Source organism: Nerophis ophidion, linkage group LG24 (genome assembly GCF_033978795.1).
Source record: "Nerophis ophidion isolate RoL-2023_Sa linkage group LG24, RoL_Noph_v1.0, whole genome shotgun sequence".
Lineage (NCBI taxonomy): Eukaryota > Metazoa > Chordata > Actinopteri > Syngnathiformes > Syngnathidae > Nerophis > Nerophis ophidion.
Window position 1 is genome coordinate 23,803,479 of NC_084634.1, and position 18,066 is coordinate 23,821,544.

General features: G+C 38.2%; 1 protein-coding gene across 2 annotated transcripts in view; it reads right to left on the reverse strand.

Annotated features, from left to right (window-relative positions):
- The window catches only part of rngtt (RNA guanylyltransferase and 5'-phosphatase), a 295,667-nt gene extending 283,828 nt beyond the window's left edge, over positions 1-11,839 (reverse strand). Inside the window, exons 1-4 of one of the 2 annotated variants that reach the window (XM_061885874.1) lie at positions 11,414-11,839; positions 2,077-2,186; positions 1,890-1,993; positions 1,722-1,810 (exon numbers count right to left, since the gene is read on the reverse strand). In XM_061885874.1, the coding sequence (XP_061741858.1) occupies positions 1,722-1,810; positions 1,890-1,993; positions 2,077-2,186; positions 11,414-11,477 (367 nt within the window). In that variant the 5' untranslated portion in view covers positions 11,478-11,839. The remainder of the gene's footprint in view (positions 1-1,721; positions 1,811-1,889; positions 1,994-2,076; positions 2,187-11,413) is intronic. The other variant, XM_061885873.1, reaches the window with a different exon arrangement.
- Between the last annotated feature and the right edge of the window lie 6,227 nt (positions 11,840-18,066).

The following is an 18,066-nucleotide window of genomic DNA, read 5'->3' on the forward strand; positions in this document are numbered from 1 at the left end:
ACATTCACCCATTCACACACACATTCACACACTGATGGAGGCAGCTGCCATGCAAGGCGCTAACCAGCACCCATCAGGAGCAAGGGTGAAGTGTCTTGTTCAAGGACACAACGGACGTGATGAGGTTGGTACTAGGTGGGGATTGAACCAGGGACCCTCGGGTTGCGCACGACCACTCATCCCACTGCGCCACGCTTTCCCAAAAACACTAAAGCCCCGCTCTGCAAGAAGTGCTTTAACTCATAGCTAACTAGTAGTCCCTTTTAGCTACTTCTAAATCATTAATCATGGTGACAAATAAAGTATGTTTCTACAAGTATCATCCCTGCATGACAAAGAATAGCTAAACATGTTTCACTACACACTATATGATACAATAGCTAACCGCTATCAGCAAGGTAGCGCTCCTGAATGTAAATAAATAAGTAGATTTCTACAAATATCCACTGTAACAAGTACAGGAGACGTATCTAGTCGATACTACAATGATTGCTTGTACATGATACTACAATATATATTTTTTTTAATCACAAAATCTCTTGTCAATTTTTCATTGTTTATAAACTCAGGAAAGACATTACTTGACAAATGAGGACTTGAATTATGATGCATATATGACCCTGTAACTACTTGGTATCGGATCAATACCCCCATTTGTAGTATCACCCAAAACTAATGTAAGGCATCCAAACAACAGAAGAATAAATGATTATTACATTACAACAGAAGTGTAAAAAGAACATGTTAAACAGAATGTAAGCAGATTTTAACAGTAAATGAAACAGTGGATTAATAATTCATCAATCCATTTTCTACCACTTGTTCCTCATAATTTTGACAAAAAAATAGAATGGTAAATGACACCATATGTTACTGCATATGTCAGACGCCAATTTACTGTTCTGTATACATAGTGCAACAATAAAGTTGTGCTGTAAATCTTTGGGCACCAGACAATTAAATTCAATTCGATTCTTGAGGGTAACGATCCGATTCAGAAATGATTCTTGATTCAAAACCATTCTGGATTCTAAATCAACACTGGTAGAAAAGTGCGCTACTAAAACTGTTATGCGTAACAACCAAAACAAATCATTGAGATCTCAGCTCAGCAAGCATCAAACGATTACTTCTTGATGTGTGTGTCACTTTGTATTTTTGCAACACTTATTTTAAAAAAAAAACAAACAAACATGGATGTCATCATGCACAACTGTCCAGAGTGACCATTAGGTTGTGACTTATTTTGGCATATTTTCATGTTAAAAGTTCAACCTTAAATTTCCACACACACTAGGTGTGGTGAAATTACTCTGCATTAGACCCATCCCACTGGGAGGTGAGGGGAGCAGTGAGCATCAGCGGTGGCCACGCTCAGGAATCATTTTGGTGATTTAACCCCCAATTCCAACCCTTGATGCTGAGTGCCAAGCAGGGAGGTAATGGGTCCCATTTTTATAGTCTTTGGTATGACTCGGCTGGGATTTGAACTCCCGACCTACCGTTCTCATGGCGGACACTCTAACCACAAGGCCACTGAGCAGACTGAGCATATTTTCATGTGGCGCTAAAATACAAGAAATGTCAAGGGCATCCATGGTGCAAATAATAACCATTGCCATTAACGTTAGGAAATATTTATGTCCTAATAATAACCTATTTTTACACTTCTACAACTGCAACGTTTTTCGAAAATAAGCTTTAAGATGATGTCTCCTTACCCATTAGGTCTGTGGAATTTTTCTCCAGAAAGTGTTCACAGATGCGGATGAACATAGCTGTCGTTTCTTTGGAAGGACATTCTCCATGACTGGGAAAAAGACAATAACGAAGGAGATTTTGCATGTTGCTGCATAGAAAAACGCAATTAAACAATGTCAGTCACTTACCCTTTACACTGAAGCTTCACGTATTTGATTCCTTCTTTTTCAATGTCGTTGCGGTCATAAAAGCGAGTTGTGTTCGTCAAATCCACAATCAAACCCATTTTAACCTAACAAAAAACCAGGACAAAATAGGGACATGACATGGTGTTGCCCTTTTAAATACAAGACAGCGATGATTTTCTTGACTTACATTTAGACTCTTCAAGTAGTTGGACAGCATGCTTGGGTAAAACCGGTTTTCCTCTGCAACCTGGTCATCAAATGTGGGACCCAGCATGGTTTTCATCGGCAAGAATTTACCTGCGGGAAATAAATATATGGATATGATAATCACATGTGAAATATTGTAGTAGCATAATAGCTTTGATGATGGGGGGGGTTTAAAATGTGAGACGCTGGAAGATTGAGGGGAGGTGCAGCTTAGTGAGAAAAATTCAAATCTTCTAAATTCAGTTATGTTTGAAGGAAGAAAAAGAAAACACATATTGCATTATTTATGTACATATGCAGAATAATTAAAACATTTATTTTGAACGTACATACTCCTCTACCTTAACCGCAAATGGTTACTTTAGACAAAACTGTTATAATGTTTAGAACAAATTAATGTAGTGCAATTAAATGAAAAACAACTATACAAATGTTCCTGTATGACATTCTGACAATTAAATTGAATCTTTGTCCAAAAATTGGGATTTTTTGAAAAAGTTAATTAACCTTGGTCTTGTGTTAGGGTCGGCACCGACCCATTTTAGTTTTTAAATGCATGAAAGAACCCCATAAATTAAGTTTTTTTGCATCAAGGCTTTTTGACGTTGTCAGGGACCTCTGTTTCAACAAAACAAAACTTTTTTTTTTCACTAAATCATAAAATGCTCTGGTTGAAATTATGACCGTTGTCTTGTTAGGGTCGGTTTCGACCCGGTTATAAAAATAAGATTATCAAGCAATAATTACAACCAAAACTGAACACACTGACAGCCAGCTCCTTCTCATTTTACCTTGTTATCCAGTACAAAAACAAACAAAGACGGAATATCCAGACATGTGAGGTCAATTCAGTATAAAATTATTAAAATGAAAAAATTCATAAAACAAATGTATTTAAGAGATGTGTTCTAGTACCCCTCAGTCAGGTAACACAACAACTTTTTATTTATTTATACGATTCTCTTGAGGTTCATTTTACCATTTTTTAAAATTGAAATCGAGGGGTATACTGACAAAAAAAGGTCCGATGGCCCACACCAAAAATATTAAAACCCATATTTTCGTTGATAAGGAAGCCTAACAAGGTAGCCAAGAGATGAAAAACAAATTGGATGATAGATAATTGTTTTTAGTGTATTTTACAGCTGATTTAAGACGTAGGTAAAAACCGACCCGTTCACATAAGAGATGGTAACAGAAATCTAACACAAGAGGGAGGTTGATATTGTGCAAGTGAGGAATAACCTGTGATTATTCTGACTTAAAAAATAAATACTATTTGCTGCTACTCGAGTCCTTACAAGAACCAGACAATATGACCACATTGGTCTAATGCTTTGGTCATTTCTGTCTTTCTGTTGCTCGTAGAAAAACTTTTAAAACAGCTTTGCTTGTTTACAAGTCTTTTCATGCCATTTCTGACATGCTGAGACTGTATGAACCACCTTGAGCCCCGAAAACTTCACGGAGTGGTCCCTGTTGGTGACTAGAATCAGGTCCAAACAGGGTGAAACAGCATTATAACTTTTATGTTCCAAAAAACTGGAATAGTCTTCCAGAAGATGTGAGACAGGCTTCAACGTTGGCAACGTTCAAATCCAGGCTAGGAACACTTTTATTAAAAGGCCTACTGAAAACCACTACTACCGACTAGGCAGTCTGATAGTTTATATATCAATGATGAAATATTAACAGTGCAACACATGCCAATACGGCCGGTTTAGTTTACTAAATTACAATTTTAAATTTCCCGCGGAGTTTCTTGTTGAAAACGTCGTGGAATGATGACGCGTGCGCGTGACGTCTCGAGTTGGAGGGGACATATTAGCGCAGCACCACTTGCGGCTAAAATTTGTCTCTTTTCATTGCACAATTACACAGTATTCTGGACCTCTGTGTTGCTGAATCTTTTGCAATTTGTTCAATTAATAATGGAGAAGTCAAAGTAGAAAGATGGAGGTGGGAAGCTTTAGCCTTTAGCCACACAAACACACGGTGTTTCCTTGTTTAAAATTCCTGGAGGTGAAGCTTTACTATATATCAGAGTGGTCAAGCGAACATGGATCTTGACTACATGTCGACCGGCAGTTTTTGGTGAGAAAATTGTGGAAATAAGTCGCCTCTTACCGGAGATCAGCGGAGCTTCTGTCGTGTTGCGGCTGCCCTGACTAATTCCCTTAGAGACTGGCGTCAAGACACCCGTGGACACACCCCCCGACTATCAGGTACTATTTAACTCACCAAAACACTAGCAACACAATAGAAAGATAAGGGATTTCCCAGAATTATCCTAGTAAATGTGTCTAAAAACATCTGAATCGCTCACAATGCAATCGTTTTTTTTTTTTACTTTTTTTTTTCTTTCTTCTAGTCCTTCAATATCCTATCAATATCCTCAGCCACAAATATTTCATCCTCGCTTAAATTAATGGGGAAATTGTCGTTTTCTTGGTCCGAATTGCTCTTTTTGTTGAAGGCTCCCATTATAAACAATGTGAGGATGTGAGGAGCCCCAACACCGGTGACGTCATCGTCTGCTACTTCCGGTACAGGCTAGGCTTTTTTATTAGCGACCAAAAGTCGCAAACTTTATCGTCGATGTTCTCTACTAAATCCTTTCAGCAAAAATATGGCAATATCGCGAAATGATCAAATATGACACATAGAATGGGCCTGCTATCCCCGTTTAAATAAGAAAATCTCATTTCAGTAGGCCTTTAATTGTGTATGTGACAACTGTAAGAATTTTGACTACACTATTTATATTGATTTAATTTTTTTTTTATAATAATGATTTTACCTTCTGTTTTTAAATTTAAATTATGATTATTTCATATGTTTATTTTTTGAATTGTGCGCTGAGAGCAATGGTCCCCAACCACCGGTCTGTGACGCACTGAGACATTAAATCATTTATAACCAACCGCATTTTCTCCTACTTAACTTTTGTCAATCCCACTATACACACCAATAAGCTTGTTTGTAGATGTATTGTAAGACTCCTGATTGGAAGTCGCCATTTGCTATATTTGATACATCTTTGTTAAATGGGACAATGCACATTAATAAACATGTAAAAGTGCCAAATTGTAGCCAAAAGCTAGGTTCCATCTGCAGTCCAAGGCAGGTTGATGTCCTAAGATCAGGGCGGATCAGGAACAAAGTGACCATAGTAGTGTTAATGTTAAAAGTACCAATGATTGTCACACACAAACTAGATGTGGTGAAATGATTCTCTGCATTTGACCCATCGCCCTGAGGTGAGGGGAGCAGTGGGCATCAGCAGTGCCGCGCCCGGGAATCATTTATGATGATTTAACCACCAATTCCAACCCTTAATGCTGAATGCCAAGCAGGGAAGTAATGGGTCCCGTTTTTATAGTCTTTGGTCTGACTCGACCGGGATTTGAACTCACGACCTACCGATCTCAGGGCGGACACTCCAACCACTAGGCCAAGAGTGGGCCACACACTAGCTAAAGTGTATAAAGCATACAATAGGAAATACACGTCTCCTTTGGCCTAGTAAGTTAAAGTGCTGGTATTATTGCACATAGTCCTATTACACAAGTAGTTAACAATAACAGATATATTTACACATGGAAAATTGGACCAAAAAAAGCTAACAGTGTATTTACATATGAACTATTGCACAAAATATGAATACATAACTTTTAGAATCAAAATAAAAATCCACATAAATCTATTGGATCTAATGGCAAGTATTTCTAGATTTATTGTATATCCATGCTCTTGTCCTTGAACGTGATGTATGACCTATAACCCATTAGATACTAAAGCCAAAAAAACTACCACTACTCGCAAAAATGACTAAAAAAACTAAAGTCCATGGTGAGATTTTTTGCAAAGGGAAAACGCCGGGGGCTACCACTACTTCAACATTATGGTGATTTTTTTTTTTATGTATTCATTTTTCATACACTTATTTGCAATACTTATCTGGCACACATGGAAGGCCTTTCTGTGAAAATAATGCCTACATTAAACCGGTTTGCAGTGCAAAGAAAAGGTTGGGGACCCCTGCCTTAGAGCAGTGTTTTTCAACCTTTTTTGAGCCAAAGCACATTTTTTGCGTTAAAAAAATCCGGAGGCACACCACCAGCAGAGATCATTAAAAAAACGAAAGTTGACAGTAAAAAAAGTTGTTGTTGCAATTGTTGGATATGACTTTAAACCAGGGGTCAACAACCTTTATGAAACCAAGAGCTACTTCTTGGGTACTGAATAATGCGAAGGGCTACCAGTTTGATACACACTTAAATAAGTTGCCAGAAATAGTTAATTTGCTCAATTTACCTTTAATAAATAAATCTATATACATGTGTATAGAAAAAAAAATGGGGATTTCTGTCCGTCATTCTGTCGTACATTTTTTTTCCTTTTAAAGAAAGTTTTTTTGTAGAGAATAAATGATGAAAAAAAATACTTAATTGAACGGTTTAAAAGAGGAAAAAACACGAAAAAAATGATCATTAAAATTGGAAACACAGTTTATCTTCAATTTCGACTCTTTAAAATTCAAAATTAAACCGAAAAAAAAATGAAGAGAAAAACAAGCTGATTCAAATATTTTTGAAAAAATTACAAAAAAAGATTTTATGGAACATCATTAGTAATTTTTCCTGATTAAGATTAATTTTAGAATTTTGATGACATGTTTTAAATAGGTTAAAATCTAATCTGCACTTTGTTAGAATATATAACAAATTAGACCAGGCTATATTTCTAACAAAGACAAATCATTATTTCTTCTAGATTTTCCAGAACAAAAATTTTAAAAGAAATTCAAAAGACTTTGAAATAAGATTTACATTTGATTCTGCAGATTTTCTACATTTGCCAGAATATTTTTTTTTAATTTTAATCATAATAAAATTTAAGAAATATTTCACAAATATTCTTCATCGAAAAAACAGAAGCTAAAATGAAGAATTAAATTAAAATGTATTTATTATTCTTTACAATAAAAAATTTTAAAAAATTGAACATTGATCTAAATTGTCAGGAAATAAGAGGAAGGAATTTAAAAGGCAAAAAGGTATGTGTTTAAAAATCCTAAAATCATTTTTAAGGTTGTATTTTTTCTCTAAAATTGTCTTTCTGAAAGTTATTAGAAGCAAAGTAAAAAAAATAAATGAATTTATTTAAACAAGTGAAGACCGAGTCTTTAAAATATTTTCTTGGATTTTCAAATTCTATTTGAGTTTTGTCTTTGTTTTAAACCATAACCAGCCATGCATCACTATAGCTCTTGTCTCAAAGTAAGTGTACTATCACCACCTGTCACATCAAGCCGTGACTTATTTTGAGTTTTTTGCTGTTTTCCTGTGTGTAGTGTTTTAGTTCTTGTCTTGGTTTTTTCTCTGTTTCATGTCTTCCTTTGAGCAATATTTCCCGCATCTAATTTGTATTAGCAATCAAGAATATTTTAGTTGTTTTTATCCTTCTTTGTAGGGACATTGCTGATTGTCATGTCATGTTCGGATGTACTTTGTTGATGCCATCTTTTCTCCACAGTAAGTCTTTGCTGTCGTCCAGCATTCTGTTTTTGTTTACTTTGTAGCCAGTTCAGTTTTAGTATCTTTCTGCATAGCCTTCCCTAAGCTTCAATGCTTTTTCTAAAGGGCACTCACTTTTTGTTTATTTTTGGTTTAGGAATTAGATACCTTTTGCCTCCCGCTGTTTCCGACATATACAAAGCAATTAGCTACCGGCTGCCTCCTACTGATTTGGAAGAGTATTACACGGTTACTCTGCCGAGCTCTAGACGGCACAGACACTCAACAACAACACATAATTTGCAGACTATAATTACTGGATTGCAAAAAATATTTTTAACCCAAATAGGTGAAATTGGATCATCTCCCAAGCAACGTTCCCTCTAAAGTACGCGACTGTGCAATTGCGCACTGCTCACGCGTCCTCTGCCCACGGCAATTCTATGCCGCGCACAATATCCAGAAAAAAAAAATGCAATTTTCAAAGTAACTGACTACAATGGGCCACAGAAACAACAGTTTTCGTTATCACTGTTCAATTATTGTAACGTCTGTCGAGACGCTTCAAGGAGGACAAGAATTCCATCGATCACTTTATTGAGCAAAACTCTTTATAAACACATGACCAAAAATATTGCTAAACAATTCCTGTCTATCAAAGCTGGTCATTTTATGCCGTACAAAGCAGACCAAAACCAACTTTGCCATCTGTCATATCAACAGCAGCCAGTGATGCGTTTACAGCCACACCAAAAGTCGGACATTTCCAACACCGCACATTATGTGTCATTCCAGGTTGTTACACTATGATTTACCAATTAAATGTGTGCTCATTCTACTATTAGAAAATGATCACATGGAAGTGAATGCTGTCATTTGATTACAATAATAAGAAATGTAACTTGTTATTTAGTCAGGTTTGGGACAGGTGTGCTGCAGGTGTGGCCACAGTGTGCAGGTCTGATGTTGCTCACATGTGCTCCACTGAATGCTCAAGGAGTTTTTTGCCTTTGCTCACACAAATGAAAAATTAGAGGGAACATTGCTCCCAAGGCACACCAAACTGTATCTCACGGCACACTAGCTCACCGCGGCACGGTGGTTGAAAATCACTGCCTTAGAGAAGGGGTTCTCAAATGGGGGTACGGGTACCCCTGGGGGTACTTAAAGGTATGCCAAGGGGTACGTGAGATTTTTTTTTTAAATATTATAAAAATAGCAACAATTCAAAAATCCTTTATAAATACATTTATTGAAAAATACTTCAACAAAATGTGAATGTAAGTTCATAAACTGTGAAAAAAAAATACAACAATGCAATATTCAGTGCTAGATTTTTTTGTGGACATGATCCATAAATATTGATGTTAAAGATTACTTTTTTGTGAAGAAATGTTTAGAATTAAGTTCATGAAGCCAGATGGATCTCTATTACAATCAACAAAGAGGGCACTTTAAGTTGATGATTACTTCGATGTGTAGAAATCTTTATTCATAATTGAATCACTTGTTTATTTTTCAACAAGTTTTTACTTATTTTTATATCTTTTTTTTCCAAATAGCTCAAGAAAGACCACAACAAATGAGCAATATTTTGCGATGTTATACAATTTAACAAATCAGAAATTGATGACATAGTGCTGTATTTTACTTCTTTATCTCTTTTTTTTCAACCAAAAATGCTTTGCTCTGATTAGGGGGTACTTGAATTAAAAAAATGTTCACAGGGGGTACATCACTGAAAAAATTTTGAGAACCACTGCCTTAGAGGACGGAAATAACCACTTGAGATCAAAAGTCATTGAATTAGATATTTTCTTACAGAATTGGTTCTTCTCTGCATATTTTTTAACAGTAATGCTTTCATTATTAGTATTATTGTTTTTGACCTCGATGTGATCCATTATATGCGCATGCGCACAGAGGAACCAGGACAGCCATGTTATTTGTTGTCTTTTTTTTTTTTTTTTTTTACACGTGATTGATGGACAACTCTGCTTCTTACTAACTTTGCAACTGCTCTTCTTTGAAAAAATGGGACACATGACTACAATATAATCCATTATGTCATATATTTACACGAATGTCCAAACCAGTGGTTCTTAACCTTGTTGGAGATACCGAACCCCACCAGTTTCATATGCGCATTCACCGAAACCTTCATTAGTAAAACATAAAATGTTTTTTGTTTTAAATTCAAGACAGTTATGTTTTTTTTTACTGGTGCACAAAATGAACTGTGCATCAACATCACCTTGTTCAAATAACAAAACCAACACATTGCATGAATTCACAAGAACTTACACACATGCAAATCAGTCTGACTTCTGCTTTTTCCATATCCATAAAGCCGATAGGGAGAATTGATTAACGTGAACCCCGACTTAAACAAGTTGAAAAACTTATTAGGGTGTTACCATTTAGTGATCAATTGTACGGAATATGTACTGAACTGTGCAATCTACTAATAAAAGTATCAATGTTTTAATTTACACCAGGGGTCTCAAACTCAATTTACCTGGGGGCCACTGGATGCAGAAACTGGTTGAGGCTGGGCCGCAAGACAAGATTTCTTAAAAAAAAAATCTAACATGCACTTTTTAATGAATTCACCTTCTTTGAATGGCTTTCCCGCCGTAGCAACATACTTGCCAACTCTCGCGATCTTTCCGGGAAACACCCATATATCAGTGCCCCTCCTGACAATCATTCTCCCGGTTTTTACCCGGACAACAATATTAATGGCGTGCGGTGATGGCACTGCCTTTAACGTCGTCTACAACCTGCTGTCTCGTCCGTTTTCCAACCATATGAAAAGAGTGCCACCCCAGTCACATATTGTATTGAATGAGGCTTCTGCAGACCCACGGAAGTGACTGCAAGACATACTTGATCAACAGCCATACAGGTCACACTGAGGGTGGCCGAATAAACAACTTTAACACTGTTACAAATATGTGCCACACTGTGAACCCAAACCAAACAAGATTGACAAACACATATTGGGAGAACATCCGCACCGTAACACAACATAAACACAACAGAACAAATACCCAGATTCCAATGCAGCCCTAACTCTTCCAGGCTTCAATAGGGGCAGGGTTGGGGGGGCGGGATCACCCCTAGAGGGGCACTGAATATTATGAGTCTCCCAGAAAAATCAAGAGTATTCAAGTATGAAGCTGTGAAGTGCCATTCATATAAAACTTGCGGGCCGCACCAACATTACATTTCCATATTAGGGTGCGGGCCTCAAAATAACGTCTCACGGGCCGCAATTGGCCCAGGGGCCGCGTGTTTGAGGACACTGATTTACACGATTAGTCGAGTGTGTCTTGACCTCCGCGGCGGAGGCTCCGTCGAACCCCTGAGGATGACTTATCAAACCCCTAGGGTTCGATCGAACCCAGGTTAGGAACCACTGGTCCAAACTAAATGAACCTTTAGTGTGTGAATGTTGTCTGTCTATCTGTGTTGGCCCTGCGATAAGGAGGCTACTTGTCCAGGGTGTACACCGCCTTCCGCCCGATTGTAGCTGAGATAGGCGCCAGCGCCCTCCGCTACCCCAAAAAGGGAATAGGCGGTAAAAAATGGATGGATGGAGAGTGAGAGAGAGGGAGAGATGCTAGCATTACAATTGTCCAAATCTCCCATGTTTACAAATATTATTTACCTGGCCGCGGTTACCAACACTGCACATAACATGAATAATTTGTGGGTGAACTTTAAGTCATTTTCAACTATCTAATTATTAGTGTGTGTAGAGTAAATGCACAAATTGGAGCTCAGATGCCTCACCTGCTACTGGTTGTCCTCTTCGGGGACAATTTCGCCACCGAGGAGGGGGTCCGGTGTGGGACATATTTCGCTGTAATATAAGTGCTGCTCACCGGTAATGATGATACCGAACGTCCGCACAATGCGACCTCAATCCCCGGTAGTGGTTCACGCAAGTACCGCGGATTCAAGGCCCTTTAGCAACTAGCTTAGTTCATTCAAGACTATTGTTAAAAAAAAAGGATAAGTCAAACCAACCCGCGGACGGGTCGCTGGGCATTTAGTTGAATAGTTTTATTAGCGGCAACGCTTCCGTCTTAGTTGTTACTAACATAACGTCTTTACAATGATAAACTACAAAGGCTAGCTAGGTCATGCTAAACAAGCTAGCTTCTCATTCAAACGCCATAGTGCCTGTCGGTGTTGCGTTCCATGTTTCCCTTAGAAATCGGAATTTCCCACTTTCTCTGAGGTCTAAAACAGTGGTTCTCAACCTTTTTTCAGTAATGTAATTTTTTTTTTATTCAAGTACCCCCTAATCTGAGCAAAGCATTTTTGGTTGAAAAAATTAGATAAAGAAGTAAAATCCAGCACTATGTCATCAGTTTCTGATTCATTAAATTGTATAACAGTGCAAAATATTGCTCATTTGTAGTGGTCTTTCTGGAACTATTTGGAAAAAAAGATATAGAAATAACTAAAAACTTGTTGAACAATAAACAAGTGATTCAATTATAAATATAACATTTCTACACTTAGAAATAAAAGTGCCCTCTTTGGGTGGGGATTGTAATAGAGATCCATCTGGATTCATGAACTTAATTCTAAACATTTCTTCACCAAAAAATAAATCTTTAACATCAATATTTATGGAACATGTCCACAAAAAATCTAGCTGTCAACACTGAATATTGCATTGTTGTATTTTTTTTCACTGTTTACAAACTTACATTCATTTTTTGATGAAGTATTATTCAATACATCTATTTATAAAGAATTTTTGAATTGTTGCTATTTTTTTAAATATATATTTTTTAAATCTCACGTACCCCTTGGCATACCTTCTAATAGGGACGGCGTGGCGCAGTGGAAGAGTGGCCGTGCGCAACCCGAGGGTCACTGGTTCAAATCCCACCTAGAACCAACCTCGTCATGTCCGTTGTGTCCTGAGCAAGACACTTCACCCTTGCTCCTGATGGGTTCTGGTTGGCGCCTTGCATGGCAGCTCCCTCCATGTGTGTGTGAATGGGTAAATGTGGAACTAGTGTCAAAGCGCTTTGAGTACCTTGAAGGTAGAAAAGCGCTATACAAGTACAACCCAGTTATCATTTATTTAATACCCCCAGGGGTACGCGTACCCCCATTTGAGAACCACTGGTCTAAAATGTTCCCAAGCTTAAGCCTGGGATGTAATTTGTACTTCATGTCTGTTTAAGTGCATTTGAGTTATGGTTGATCTTTTTTACGTTTCATATAAACAGTGTTTGTTATTTTTATAAGAATTATGAATGTTACTGATTGACACATTTCCGGGGTTGCATTGACAATAAAATACATTGTTTTGCAAAAACAAGATCAATATTTTTTAAATAATTATAGAAGAAGTAAACCTCAAACAGAATAGCTGTTGTCATGGAAGCACTGGTTTCCAAAATGTCCGACTTTCATGGAACGCAGCATTGTCGCGTGTATTTGCTGCGAGCTCCTTTATGTTGCTACCCTCTACAGGTAGATAACGCGTATGACAACCCATGACTTTGTTGACAAATTAAATAAATACACTTTTTTTTAAATGTGATATTTTAATACCAGAACTGGAGTCGAAGTCAATAGCATAGGTCAGTTTTTTTTTTTACCAAGTACCACCTCAGAAAACACTTGGCTCTCCAACTACCAGCATAATGACCAACATTAAAATACAGTAGCGTAGTACGCCTAAGTATTCGTTGAAAACAAGGCAAAGGTTTTATATAAAATAGTATGTTTAATATTTGTGGCCACTGTAGCATTACACAAAGTTTGAAAATATACAATGTGTTTGAATATAGGAAAATCAAACTTTTTTTTAATATATATTTTGTTATTTAATTTTATATTGTAATGCAGTGGTCCCCAACCACCGGGCCCGATTGGTACCGGGCCGCAGAAGAATTTTTTATATATAAAAAAAAAAAAAAAATATATATATATATATATATATATATATATAGATAGATATATATTTTTAATTTTTTATTAAATCAACATAAAAAACACAATATACACTTACAATTAGTGCACCAACCACAAAAATCTCCATTTTTCATGACAAAAACGTCCCTTTTTCATGACAAAGAAGAAAATAATTTGTCCCGGGCCGCAGGACAAATTATTAAGCGTTGACCGGTCCGCGGAATCAAAAAGGTTGGGGACCACTGTTGTAATGGACTGGTTACTATGTGATGTTCCACATGAAGTTCATTCAATATTAAACATATGTTGTTTTACTGTCTTTGAATATAGTAAAATAAAACACATTTTCAATATCCATCCATCCATTTCCTACCGCTTATTCCCTTTTGGGTTCGCGGGGGGCACTGGCGCCTATCTCAGCTATATATTTTGTTATTAAATTTTATAATGTAATGGACTGGTTACTATGTGATGTTCCACATGTAGTTCATTCAATATTTAAAGGCCTACTGAAATGAGATGTTCTTATTTAAACGGGGATAGCAGGTCCATTCTATGTGTCATACTTGATCATTTCGTGATATTACCATATTTTTGCTGAAAGGATTTAGTAGAGAAAATCGACGATAAAGGTCGCAACTTTTGGTCGCTAATAAAAAAGCCTTGCCTTTACCGGAAGTAGCAGACAATGACGTCACCGGTGTGAGGGCTCTTCACATCCTCACATTGTTTATAATGGGAGCCTCCAGCAGCAAGAGCTATTCGGACCGAGAAAACGACAAAAAGATGAAAGATTTGTGGATGAAGATATTGATAGCAAAGGACTAGAAAAAAAAATAAAGTAAAAAAAAAAGGCGATTGCATTGGGAGCAATTCAGATGTTATTAGACACATTTACTAGGATAATTCTGTGAAATCCCTTATCTTTCTATTGTCTTGCTAGTGCTTTAGTGAGTTAAATAGTACCTGATAGTCGGAGGGGTGTGTCCATCTTTGTACTTTGTCTTCTCCATTATTAATTGAACAAATTGCAAAAGATTCAGCAACACAGATGTCCAGAATACTGTGTAATTGCGCGATGAAAAGAGACGACTTTTAGCCGTAAGTGGTGCTGCGCTAATATGTCCCCTCCAACCCGAGACGTCACGCCCACGCGCCATCATACGCGTCTGTGGAGAGGGGCGTGTTCCACGCGCCCCCTGCGGGCGGGGTATGTGCAGGGGCAGGCCATGAAGCAGCCAACAGGTGAGTGGATACCTCAGCTGGAACGAGTTATCTAATCACCTGTTCCCTTTATGAGCAGCGCTGAAGACCATGAAGCGGGACAGACGCATGAGGACGCGGGAGAGACGCACCGAGACGAACAAAGACAGCTGAAAAGCTTGAAAGACGGACAATTGTGTAAAGTAAAAGATGTATTAAATACTGTGTCAAACCTGTATCCTGAGCTGTGTGATACTGTGGTCAGAAGAAGCCGGGCGAGACGCAGGAAACCTCTACAGCGTCATCATACGCGTCATCATTCCGCAATGTTTTCAACAAGAAACTCCGCGGAAAATTAAAAGTTGTAACTTAGTAAACTAAACCGGCCGTATTGGCATGTGTTGCAATGTTAATATTTCATCATTGATATATAAACTATCAGACTGTGTGGTCGGTAGTAGTGGGTTTCAGTAGGCCTTTAACAGATGTTGTTGTTTCTTATGGCATCTCTTCTGATGTGCGTGTTGATTAAGAGAGAACGTTCAGTTCCCACGTGTGTTGAGCAATATAAATGACGGAGTAAATCGATTCCGTTTGTGTCTTAACTGTTTATTTTGGCATCGACTACGGCCTACAGTTGTCAGATTGTGACAACTTCCATTGAAGGCTGATAAACCTTGGGTAACGGCTGGAGTCAGGTCATTACAATATTTAATTAGGTAATTTAAGGCCTACTGAAACCCACTAGTACCGACCATGCAGTCTGATAGTTTATATATCAATGATGAAATATTAACATTCCAACACATGCCAATACGGCCGGTTTACTTTACTAAATTGCAATTTTAAATTTCCCGCGAGGTATCCTGTTGAAAACGTCGCGGAATGATTACGCATGCGCGTGACGTCACAGACTGTCAGGAAATATTAGCTCAGCACCAGTTACAGCTAAAGGTAGTGTCTTTTCATCGCATGATTACACAGTAATTTGGACATCTGTGTTGCTGAATCTTTTGCAATTTGTTCAATTAATAATGGAGACTATAAAGAAGAATGCTGTTGGTGGAAAGCGGTGTATTGCAGCTGTCTTTAGCACCGAGACTCTTTGTTTTTAACACAGAGCGGTCAAGCGAACATGTTTTTCTACGTCAACCAGCATGTTTTTGGATGGGAAAATTGTGATATGTATCTTACCGGAGACATCATTGGATTATTTGTCCTCCTGCAGTGGCTGTTTGAAAGGCAAGCTGTGAGCTTGGCTCCTCGGCTTCTCTCTGAGACACTGCGTGTTCACCGCAGCCAGCCGACCTCGAGGTATGTCTTTACAATCTTTAAAATCTCACTAAAACACTATTAAAACAATAAGCAGATAAGGGATCTTCCAGAATTATCTTAGTAAATGTGTCTAGTTACATCTGAAACGCTCACACTGCCACCGCCCGGAGCCGTCGCTTTTTATTTATTTTATTATTATTTTTTTCTAGTCCTTCGCTATCAATATCATCATCCACGAATCTTACATCCTCGCTCAAATTAATGGGGAAATTGTCGTTTTCTCGGTCCGAATAGCTCTTGCTGCTGGAGGCCCCCTTTAAAAACAATGTGAGGACGTGAGGAGCCCTCACTCATCCTTGTGACGTCATCGTCTGCGACTTCTGGTAAAGGCAGGGCTTTTCTGTTAGCGACCAAAAGTTGCGAACTTTATCGTTGATGTTTTCTACTAAATCCTTTCAGCAAAAATATGGCGATATCTCAAAATGATCAAGTATGACACATAGAATGGACCTGCTATCCCCGTTTAAATAAAAACATCTAATTTCAGTAGGCCTTTAAGTAATTGACAGTGTCCGTGAACCAGTACTACAGTTTGAGAATCACCAGGTATTGTGTCAACAAATGGGGAATGTGCATAATGTAGGCATGAATAGTGTACACGTATATGCTCATTTTACTTTATTGTCATGCTAACAATTTTCAATGAGCTGGAAAAAACATTCATGCTTGAATACATACAACATTTTTCAACATTTTCAAGAACTTTATTGTCATGCTCGTATACATGAGTGTTTTGCACTAATAACTACTTACACAGAAGTGACTGCACAGCTAATAACATCAGTAGTGTATATAAATAAATAGTTCCCGATTGGTGAGTATGGAATATCAGTGAGATATTAAAAACAATCTGATGACATGCTTATATACCTGCTATATTATATTCCCCAAATGATACATGCTGTCGTGGTCAAGTTTACATACACTTGTGAAGAACATAATGTCATGGATGTCTTGAGTTTCCAATCATTTCTATAATTCTTTTTTTTTTTGTGATAGAGTGATTGGAGCACATACTTGTCGGTCACAAAAAAAAAAACATTCATGAAGTTTGGTTCTTTTATGAATTTTTTATGGGTCTACTGAAAATGTGACCAAATCTGCTGGGTCAAAAGTATACATACAGCAATGTTAATATTTGGTTACATGTCCCTTGGCAAGTTTCACTGCAATAAGGCGCTTTTGGTAGCCATCCACAAGATTCTGGTGGAATTTTAGACCACTCCTTTTGACAAAATTGGTGTAGTTCAGTTAAATGTGTTGGTTTTCTGAGATGGACTCGTCTCTTCAGCATTGTCCACACGTTTAAGTCAGGACTACTGACTTAAACTTCTACTAAAACCTTAATTCTAGCCTGATTTAGCCATTCCTTTACCGCTTTTGACATGTGTTTGGGGTCACTGTCCAAAAACTGAGCTGTTTGGCCACAATACCCAGCAATATATTTGGAGGGTAAAAGGTGAGACCTTTCATGGAAAGGCGGGGCCGGCAGTCCGAAAGCGAGGCAGGGCACACTATATCCCAGCCCAAGATAGCGGCGAGGAGGCGTTGCCGGCAGTCCGACAGCGAGGCAGGGCATGCCGGACGGAGCCCGGCCCAAGATGGCGGCAAGGAGGTGTGGACGGCGAGCGAGTGGCGAGGCGGGGCGCGCCAGGAGTGACGCCGCAATCAATATCAAGTGCTTGGATCGCGCACCTGTAGACAATTGAGTAATCCTCTCCCACTGTATAAAAGGGCGACAGCCATGAACGTCAGGGAGAGAGGCAGAGAGACGAGAAGGAGCCAGAGGTAAGCTGATGCTGAGAGAGAGAGTCTGAGAGCGCGAGAGAGGCGATGACGCCCGAAGCAGAAAGGCAAGCGGAAGAGCGAGCGGCAGACGGAGCAGCTGAAAAGCAGTCCTATTGAAAAACAAAGAAGTCTAAACATGCCGCCCCTATGTCTTTCCTTGATTGATTGATTGATAC